General features: G+C 44.1%; 1 protein-coding gene across 4 annotated transcripts in view; it reads left to right on the forward strand.

Moving 5' to 3' along the window:
* Nucleotides 1-4,256: 4,256 nt before the first annotated feature.
* LOC106657507 (glycogen synthase kinase-3 beta) overlaps nucleotides 4,257-11,112 on the forward strand; it is a 43,037-nt gene continuing 36,181 nt past the window's right edge. The window contains exon 1 of one of the 4 annotated variants that reach the window (XM_014379065.2): nucleotides 4,257-5,547. In XM_014379065.2, the coding sequence (XP_014234551.1) occupies nucleotides 5,463-5,547 (85 nt within the window). In that variant the 5' untranslated portion in view covers nucleotides 4,257-5,462. The remainder of the gene's footprint in view (nucleotides 5,548-11,112) is intronic. The other 3 variants (XM_014379066.2, XM_014379069.2, XM_014379070.2) reach the window with 3 other exon arrangements.

Raw genomic sequence — 11,112 nt, forward strand, 5'->3', positions numbered from 1 at the left:
GAGTAAATTTTTTTTCATTTTTAATTTTTAAAACTTGATAAAAATATTATTTTCAATGACATATTATTAAAATACACCTAAAATTGTTTATTTTCCGACAAAAATATGATATTTTTTTAAATCATAGAAGCATTGTTCAATTTCTGACGAAAATATATTCAATCACAGAAACATAGTAAAATGATTTTTCGAAAACGACATACGGTCAACTAAAAGGGTATTTACTGAAATTAACTTCAAACGTAAAGTTAAACGACTGAACTCGTGAAATTCAATATAAATTAATGTAAAAAAATAGTATTTGATTATTTGTAATCATCGGATGTACAGTTTCCAAAGCAATGGTAGGTACACATTGACGGTAGCTCAGGGGACTGCATGGTCGCCTGATGCTATCCTTATGCACTCGGTCGGTCTTAGGTTCGAGTCCAATTGCGGGTAGATTTTTTTTTATTCAAAAAATGTGATAATAATATTATTTCTACCAACTAATTATTGAAATAAATTTCATAATTTTATAATTTTAGAAAGAAAAAAAAATTTTTTTTCAAATATGAATTGGCCACGGTGGGTGCAGTGTGACGGAATGGAGACGAGTCATCACTCGTTCATGACCGCTCTCTCGTCCACACCTGCATGTAGATGTATATTAAGTTTCGATTCGCGGAAGTATAAGCTCGATTTACTGCCGTCGTGTGCGGGAATTACAAAAAAATTGACTCTCCGATCGTTTGCCTCCGGTCGTATTTCAAGTGCATTTGTTTTCATTGGCCAAAAGCTTATCAATATAAGGAAGCAATTTTTTGGCTCTCTTGTTCGGTATTTTCGCATCTGTTATTTATTTTTTTTTATTTTAGATACTAGTATTCTTAAATCCTAGTCAAGAAGCGATCCTACCCTGCGTGCACTTGAGCGAGATGCATCTCACGATGAGCCTCATAAATGTCGAGTATGATAAAACGTAAGTATTTCTAAGAAATCAGAGTTAATCCACCTCGCGCTTGATTGTCGGCTGTAATTTTCATCCAAAAAAAGCGCCAACGCGTCATTACGAATCACGCGACGCTTTATTTTGGCGAGTGCAATCGAGAGGTTGCAAGCGTGATCAACGGCGGCTCGTTATAAAACGCAGCACGCGATTGCAACAGGATTGAATTTTATAACATTGTATATTATTAAATGCGGCGTTTGTCGTTTTACAAGCCCCCCTCGAGCATGGTCGAGGTAGTAGGGGAGAACGACGAGTTCGGACGATTCGACTCGATATTATATAAAGTTACATATCTTTGATCATCGAGGAGACACAGACGGAGTCGCGCAATTTTTGGCAGCTTTGCTCCCGACTCGACTTGCACACATACACACGCTTGCGGGAGGCGGCCTGCGCTCCTTTTTAATATTTTAAAAATTCAGCCTCCGTGCAGCAGCAGCAGCGACGCTGCACCCTTGCAGAGTAAACGCATTGCTCGCTAGCATTAAGGTATACTGTACTTTGCTCACGTGATACGCGTGCGACACGAGCATATAATATATAGGTACGTGCGAGGGCTAGTGTGCAGTGCAGTAGCTAGTAGCGCACACGCGACCGTTTGGCGCGACTGCACGAAAACTGGGTCAACTCGGTACGCTACATAGCATATACTTACGTTATACTTGGTGCAGACCTCGCGCCGCCCAATGAACTAGCCTAATACTCGTAAATGCATCGCGCGAAATTGGGTATATGGCTCGCGGAAGATGTGCCCTGGTACAAAATGTATAACGTTGTTCGTTTTCGACGCGGCCGATGGTCAATCGACGATATACATATAAGAAATCGTGTATTATTATTTCATCATTTTTCTCGTCAGTCACGCTTGTCGCTAATACAAATATATGTTACGGAGAAAGAGAAAGAGCGATAAAGCCGAGACGTCTTTGTTAGGAGGAAAAAGTCGCTATCTATTCCGAAAATACGTATATTAAAGCCATTGTCCAAAGAAAAGCTGAAACCGCTCGCGAGCTCTCAGAAAAGCCAACAGCACTGTATAACTCGAGGCGCGCGTTATGTCCTGTACACCGGGCACACATTACCTACACACAATTTCACCTTTAATAGTCCCGACACACGGCACGGCGCGCAACAAAAACGTCAAATTGATTGATGTACACTGCGAGTGCACATATCTTATGTGCGAGCTCGATGTGCAGCACGCGCACAGACACAGACAGAGAGAGAGAGAATTGCCTTGTTTTTGAACGATACGCGGCGCGGGGACCTCATTTTCTCTCGATCTATTGAGGTATTTGCCCGGTATGTCTCTTATACTCTAGTACTAACAAGAAAAAAACAGATCGCGTAAACGACGCACTCGATCGAAATTTATATATCATATTAGCCATATACGCGGATCTGTGTCGTCGAAATCACGTATGCCTCTTATCGTTCGCTCTGTCAATTATGGATCACTAAATCGGCAGATAAAAGCGTGATAGCAGGTGTAATTCAAAATACAAATTCGAGAATTGTTAATCACAGCTGCATCACGAGGTTTTACTACAGTTTTATTATGGCTTTATGTAAGATTAATTTGCCGGCTCTCGATCATGTTCAAAGTTGAACTTTACGAAGCTATATGTTTGGAAATTTGGAGGAAACGTATAAGTGGGTCAAAGGAACCAAATAATCGAGCACATATTGACAAGGAAATTGTCTCTGTTTGCGATCCTGTGCTGAGATTAACATCCGCAATTCTCATCATCGACATCGTCAATATTATCATTATCATCATCATCAGAAGCAGCAGCAATATCGTAGTTCACGAATAGGAGTGCTAAATTTGTGGTGAATGGATCTTTTTGTGTATGTATACAAAGCACCGAACGAGCGAGCGAGATAAAAGAGGAAACGACAGCAGCAACAACGACGACGACTATGTATTTATAAGCTAAGTATAAGAGAGAGTCGCGCAAATTTGAGCGAGCCGGTGCGTAAAAGTTGAAGCAATCTTATAGGCCTAAAAAGAATAGGAGCAATTTTCGTAAGCCAGTGGTTTTGTGCCTCTATGTAGGCTCGTTCCGTCCATCCTGTGCTGCTGCCTGTGCTGCTGCCGCCTGAACTATTGCAAGATATCCGCGTGCGTCGTCGCGCCGCTGCTGCAAGATATTCGCGCGCAAGCGCCTTTGCCGTTTCTTCGCGCGAACCTATCGTCGTACATCCGACATGGGACTGGCTGTCTGATTATATACCGTTTTCGCAGCCTGGCCGATGCTCGGCCGGACGGTGGCTCCGTGACTCCCAACTACGGCGATTCCACGATCCAACACTCCAAGCTCACGTATACAGCTGTACACATCGGAGTATCATATTGTTGCACGCGCTCTACACCTATACGCGTATATATATTTGTGCAAGGCACGATACGCACACCAGTGCACGCGGCCGTAGTAAACCACCACAACGATATTCGCGCGCGCATAATACTGGCCGTTCGGAAAACGTCGACTCTTCGCGGGCAGCAGCAGCGCTGCGCACACCGACACACGCATGCACGAAGGAATATACTCGCTCGCAGGCAGGCTGAGGCAAAATCAGCCCGTAGCAGCAGCACCGAGGCAGTTTTATAAGGTGGAGACCGTCGTAGTGCAGCAGCACAATTGCATATAACGCACGCACGCATACAGAGGCAGCTCTCTGCGGCTCTCTCTGCAAAATCATCGGCACTATATAGAGCGCAGTAAGAGAGCAAGAGAGAGAGAGAGCGCAAAAGAGCGCCCACGTATAGTTATAGAGTATAAGGTCTGCGACGGAGCAGCAGCTCACAGCAGAATTCCTGCACCGTACACATATTAGCCGCGGCCGCCGCAGCAGCAGAGCAGCCAGCTCGTACACGTATATACTACAGCTGAAAAAAGAAGGCTCTGCCGCGTATATTATTGAAGCACAAGCAACTACGAACGCGTCTTCGGGTGTGCGTCGTGTGCGTGTGCGTGCGTGGGTGTGTAGGTTTCCGACTGCTGTACATCGGTTAAGGGTACACGCGTACGCGCATACACGAACTGCGACGACTTTGCCACACATATATATGCGTGAATGCACCACCTTTTTACCTACATATACATAACCATCGCCCAGTTAATGAACTGAAAGCTCCTCCTTTGCCACCGTTGCATTTTGCACTGCGTTCCGCAAGAGCAGTGCAGAGGATCATTGGTGGTACGTGGTACAACACGTCGTACCAGAACCCAGATCGCGTGTGCGTGTGTAAAAGTGTGAGCTGCGCTTCGAATTTCGTACCAAGAGGCTTCTCTTCGATCAGGCTCTGCTGCCGAGCGCAGCCAACCGCCGGTGCGCGTTTTCTTGCACAGTGCACGTACACACATAGGCGAGACGACGGTGCGCATCGACGAATTAGAGTAAGAGCGAGAGAGAAAAGGAGGACTTGTGGCATAAACTAGCAGCAGTCTTTCTCACTCACACACACACACGCATACGTATATATAGATATAAAAGTATATTCAGCCGCGTATAATACACACTTACATCAGCGAGCAAGCTGACGAGTGAGCGCGTCCGTGTGTTCGTCGTCGTGCCAGTCGTACGTATATAGTCGCGGCAGGCAGCAGCAGCAACTCGTATACCAGCCGCAGCAAGCTGTGCCTCGTCGTGTAGTAGTGTGCTCGCTTGTGCGATTCCCCACTCTCTCGCTCTCTTTCATATATATCTGCACCTCTGCTCTGCCTTCGGAGATACGCTCACTCACACACGTCGCAGACCTCGTCGTCGTGTAGGCTCTGTCTCTCTTTCTCGGTGCGCTCTCATAGTGCTACGTCGTCGTCGCCGTCGTCGTCGTCGACAAGAATACGCCTATATTCTCGCAGCAGATTATTAGCAGCCAGAGCAAAAGGAGCCGAGTCGCGACTCCGAAAAATCGCCTGCATATTCGCAGTGTGTGAGTGTGTGTGCAAAACTTGTGCAGTGTGCAGTGGTGCTCTCGTGTGAGTGTGCAAAAACCCGTGCGTGTATGTGTGTCTGTGTCTTCGTGCCTGTGCACTACCCACACTTTTTGTACATTTGTGATCAACTGCTCCTTTTTGCAGCCAGTTGATTGCAGTGATTGTAAAAGTGCTCCAGTGTATACCAAGCCTGTATGATAGTGCTCTCAAGCCAGCCTTCAAGTAATTCGGTCCAGTTTAAAGTGATCTGTTTTATGCTCCAAGAGGTAGAGGCAGTTGAGTTGTGTTGTGCCTGGTGATGTGATACTCCAAGTTTCGAGTCACATGCTGTGCTGAGAAATTTGTGAGCCGTGAGGATACACATGATCAACCCAGTAACTAGCTAGAGACTAGTTGTGCTTCTTAGCTGTGATTCAAAGTCAGTGCCTGCTTAAGGCTGAGCACGCTAATATTCCTTAGCGAGCAGGAATTGGAGAAAATACTGCAGTGTGGCCAAGGTGGCGGCCAGTGCAGAAGTAATTGTCAGAATGAGCGGCCGACCCAGGACAACTTCTTTTGCAGAGGGTAATAAACCCCCAGCAAATCCTCCACTCGGTGGAATTAAAATAAGCAGTGAGTATCATATGAAAAGATATCAAATTATAACATTAAAACACATTCCAAGTGTTTATACACATCTGTTATGCATGAAATAAAAGATAGTGAGCATACTGTGCTTTGCTATAAACACGTGAAACAAAAAAGTACCAATTCATAGTTACAATGATATGTTTATGACAGAAATAATGATTAGGGATGTTAAAATCAATTGATTTATATTAAAAGCATTCAAGACTGATGAAAATTGATAATTATGAATTGTACTTGTTGCTATGTTACTTAAGTATACCATTTTTACTTTGAAAATGGTACAAGATGTTTTACTTTTAGCATAATAAGGAATTCTACCCATTGAATGTATTTTAGTGTAATAGAAACCAATTTTAATATTGAAAGGGTATTCTGAACATTGATCTTGATAGTTATTAATCGTCATAATAGTGTTTTTGAGTAAACTTAAATATTTCAGAATACTCGCACCCAGTAAATGTTCTTATCAGCAACAAATCTCATTTTTGTAAGAGCACTTTGATCCATTGCCTATTGCGCTCACATCAACACCCAAATAGAATAATCTGATTAATCATTTGTTTATTATTGGCTTATTTATTGCTTCAATACTGTCATCTATTCATTTGATCTTGATTATTCAATACAGTTACAAGTATAAGTGAAGCAGATACATCAGCCACATAACAGTCTGTACAGATAGATGTACAGGCATGTTAAAGTTACTACTGTGCTTGTCTTCCTACAAGCTGTTTTTACTATTTTGCAATCATCTTAAGTAACAATCGTTCCGAGAAATTGTCGAGAGGCGCGTGGTAAATAAATACATTTTTGCAATTATTAATGAAAGAGAAAAATCGCGTTTGCGAGCCTCGGCCGCGCAGGTGGCGCTGCGAGTTTAAAAAGCAGCGAAAAAGTGCAGCGCTCCGTGGCCAGGTTATGTGCACACACGAAAAGAGGCAGAGCCAAGTCGGGCATTATATATAGCTATATAGGTGGCAACGTGTATTAGCAACGAGCTCGAGAGCCGAGGCGAACTACGTAGTTGTCATTATTACAGTTCACGTTTACACGTGTTTGTGGCGGATTAACTCGTACAATGAAAAACACACTCACACAGACATGTGCGCATTTTATACATTTAACACGCGTACGTGACACACGCGCTCTCGCAGACATTGGCGCAGATAAAAATCAGCTGATGCGGCTGCGGGGGATAAGCGCGTAAAGTGTCCGTGATAGGCATGTAATCGTGTTTGTGTGCTCTTCTGCGTTCGCTGCTTAGCTCAAATACTTGTCGTGTAAGCGCGAGAAATGCCAATCTGCGGACTTGGTGTGCAGTGCTGCAGGCAGCGAATCTCGCGCTCTATAGATTTATATGCGCGCGCGACGCAATAGTTCCAAATACTTCGCTGTGCGCTACGGCTCTGCTGCAGTTGCCTATATAGACAATACGTGTTACGAAGTTTCGCACAATTACCCGCGCGCGCGCTGCAACTTAGTCTAGTTATATGTATGCGCGCGGCATAATAGAATATTGCACTTCGCGAATTCGACGCGTCTACCATATATAAGATTATTAGTCGAGAGGCAGGAGGAGGAAGTCGAGAGATCTTTGAATTCTTGGTGTACGCGTGTCTGGCATTCAAAAATCGATGGCCGACATACTCGAGCGAAAATGCGAGACAATCTTGAGTATTTCTCGATTCGAGTCTGGCACGACGAGAGAGAGAGGGAGAGAGTAGATCGTGATTAGATGGCTCGTTGTTTATCGACCTATATGTAAACGCATACAAGTTCGGGTGTTTGTGCCGTCTGTAATCGATGGCTCGCGTGCTCGCCTACGCCGTTTCATGCGAGAACACCACCTCGAGGGTTGATGGCTCCAAGGGACTCTCTCGACATTTACGCTCGTTTGGACTTGTATTAATACGATACATGCTCGAATCATGACATCTGCAAGTATATTATGGCCGACTTTGCTGACCTTCCTGAATATATGTATAAGGTATTATTGTCCCTCAATATGTGTCTCTCTCTCTCATAATATCGACGACAAAAGCACATTGAAATTCAATAACTATGCCACTAGAGCTCGACTGGGAAAACTTGACCGTATGACCAGATCGCAGTTTCATCGATATTATAGCTCGAACATCGTATACAGAGCTCTATATCTGCAGAGAATAGTAATCAGCTATAGCCGGTTGCAACTGCTCGCTTCCGAAGCTCGAGAGAAATTTTGACGAGTTTTATATCGACCTTGATCGCTTTCAAGTGATCGTACCGTCCCGATTGTCGCAAATGGTCGATTATACAGCGAGTTTTAGAATCTCAGCTTATCTCTCTTACCGACGATTTAACCGTATACATTTGGGTAAAACTATACTCTTCTGCTTTCTGAGGGAGATAGAGAGAGGGAGAAAAAAGTAAATAAGATGGAATAAGATAACGTAGAGTTAGTCTCTAGAATTGTCGTACACCTATGTATCGATGATGCATTATCTGGGCGTTGTATCTCACAAATAAAGTGACGGGAGTTGCAGCAGAGGAAGCTCGACACCAGAGAAGGATAGAATTTTCACTCGTGTAAATTGCCTAGTATCGCTGTAACCGTGTCAGGTGATTCTCGCAATACACGTACACGACTCCAGCGGATATATTCAATTATCTGTATCGAATGGAAAAACTCGTTGAAGCTCTTTGAATTCTGGTGTACGTGACTTCTGTGTACCATCCAGTTCGCGAGAACGAAAATTCGAGCGGTTTCTGCTTATGTATATTTTAGGCAAAAAGAGAGAAAGAAAGAAAGAGAGAGCTATACACGCAACTATTTAAGCTTCGATGGAATAAATTGGCCGGAAAGAACAGCGGAGATCAGCACAAGGAGGAGAGCAGAGAGGGAGGGGAGGTTCGTTATGAAATTGATCGCTCGTCTCGCTCGCTGTAACAACGCGGTGCTGCGGTGGTGTTCGTCATCGTCGAGCGGGCGGGGTTATTACAATAGGCTCTCGGGTCGATTTGTGTGTGCTGCGCGTTATTTCCAACGGAGATTTCACTCGTCAGCACAGAAGAGAGCACACACTGCCATAACCAGCTGAGCAGAAATTTTTTGCTCGGTACACGACTTTTCTATCCGTCAAATTCTTGACGTACCCTTTGTGTATAAAGGTTACATCGTGCGGGCAAATATACGTGTACAACAACACTTGCTACAACAACTCGAGCTAAATTTGTAGATATACATGTATATCGAAAGCTGTATATAAAAAAAGCACACCGAGCTTCACGCGCGAGAGCACATCTCCTCCGCCTAGTGTGTGTGTGCAAGCATCAATATACAGGCCACCGGTCTCTTTTGTATGTGCCAATGACTTGACGCAGTTTATTATTTAAACTTTGACGAGTCAGTAATAAAGTATCAATCGAAACTAAAAATACCCACACACACACACGCCCAGAGGTCCGTCCGCAAATTGATTTTATTAAACAAAATATTCGGCTCAGCGAATACGGAGTGATCGATACATTTGAATCGGATAAATTTGGCGCTTCGAATTCACGCGTATACTACTGCATCGCGGTCGTCGTCGTCGTCGTCGTCGTCGTCGTTTCTCGCACCCAACGAGTTGGAAAAAGTCCCCCTTTTCCTGAAATACTTGTTATTTCAATAAACGAGAAAAATAGTGTAGCTTTTACGTGTAGCTCTCCTTCGGAGTCGCGACTCTTCACTCAAGTTGTATTTTTAGAGTTCGGTAGCTCGAATCGCGTTTTATACACACTGCCCCACGCACACTCTTACTTGCGCGCTTACGCCCTAACTTATTAGGTCATGGCGTATAACGACGCTTATATTAAGGTTGAGCCGCATGACTTTTGGGTAATACTTCTTTCTTTCTTTTTCTTTTCTCTTCGTGCACGCACATTTATCGTGTATGCCGACCTTTTTTTCGCCGTACTCGTTCGAATTTTTTTTGTCCGATTTCGTTCATTCCACTTGAAACAAAAACTACGCGCGCAGCTGCCGAGAAAAGGCATCAATTGCAGAAGAGAGAATGAGAGAGAGAACGACTCGTCATAATAAGTATATAGTCAATGCTCGTACACTGTGCTACAGCTGCTCTCGAAAACGATTTCCGTATTTTCTCTCAATTCTCTCTCGTGCGCTCGAACTCTCGCAGCAGCAGCAGCAGCACACGCGTTCGAGCTCGTCTTATAAACTCGTGAAAGAGAGAAAGAAAAATTCCGTTCGGATCAGCGGGATTCTCTCTAACGCACGGAGGGGCTCCGTACATGATATACCCTACATATAATGTATAAACGCGTACTTCAATTTGTATCGCGCTGCAATCAAGACGCACGCGCACACACACACACACACCTCTATTACGTCTTGCGGAGCAGACTCGATTCTCATTGTCGATTCGCGTGTCCGCGTTATATTACGCGATTAAACGTGAAATCGCAATTCTTCATTGTTCGCTGACGTAGTCACGGTGAAAGAAGGAAGATCGCGAGCGAATATAGGAGCGCGCTAAAGAGGCGGAGAAAAGAAACGCGAAAAAATACAGAATCGACGGAAAAAAATGTACACGATACAATACGCGCGCGGAGGAGAGCGAGATACATCGCATGCTCGAGTCGTGTTATATACTCTCTCGGAGAGTGTTGTTAATTGCATTAGCTTATTTGCCATGGGAGGGAATATGTGGCACACGCTCGCGAGCTCGCGCGCGCTGGCGTGCAGCCGCGATCGTGCCACACTATATATTGTGTATAGCTCGAGTTTGAAGCACTGGCAGCAGCGGCATTCGTGTCATTGACGAATATCAATGTTATACTCGCACATCTACACACATGTTGCGAGCCGAATGCGCCGAGGCGGCGGCGCGCGGTGGCATTCGCGTGGGTGTCAACGAACATCGGCTCGTTTTTATTTAATTTTGTTGTTACAAATCTGCGCGATGCCGATAAGCGAGGGAAAATGTTGCACCGTCTCTTTATTATATAGGGTGCGTCCACAGTAGCCATGTTAGCCGGGATATCCTGGCACAGCTAGAGCTACGATACAAATAAAACCAAGTAATACGGTTATTGCAAACTGCTTATTTAAATTACTTTTTTTAATTTTACCCGGCTCGAAAATGTGCATAGTGCCCGGTGTTCTCCTACTCGCACTCATTTACTATATTGTTTTTTAGAACGCATTCCAGTTTAGTGATAACCTGGGCTTTTAACTGATTCGCACCTCGGGTACGAACCGATTAAAATAGGTTTTAATCCTGAGCCTTGGTGTACAACCAGGTTTTTAACTAGATTTAATCTTACATTTAATCTATTTTTACCACCATCGGTTACTTACCAGCTTTATAACCGGGTTTTAAACAGTTTTATAAGATTTTTTACATCTGAGTATCGGCCAACATTCTATCGGGTTAAAGCTCGATTATTCACCGGTTTCTAACCAAGATTTTTACCTGGATTAAATTCGGGTTTTGACCTGGATTGAACTCGGATTTTTACCAGGATTAATCCTAGATTTTTTACCCGGATTAACCCTGGATTTAT

Source organism: Trichogramma pretiosum, unplaced genomic scaffold (assembly GCF_000599845.2).
Source record: "Trichogramma pretiosum strain Unisexual culture from Peru unplaced genomic scaffold, Tpre_2.0 scaffold40, whole genome shotgun sequence".
NCBI lineage: Eukaryota > Metazoa > Arthropoda > Insecta > Hymenoptera > Trichogrammatidae > Trichogramma > Trichogramma pretiosum.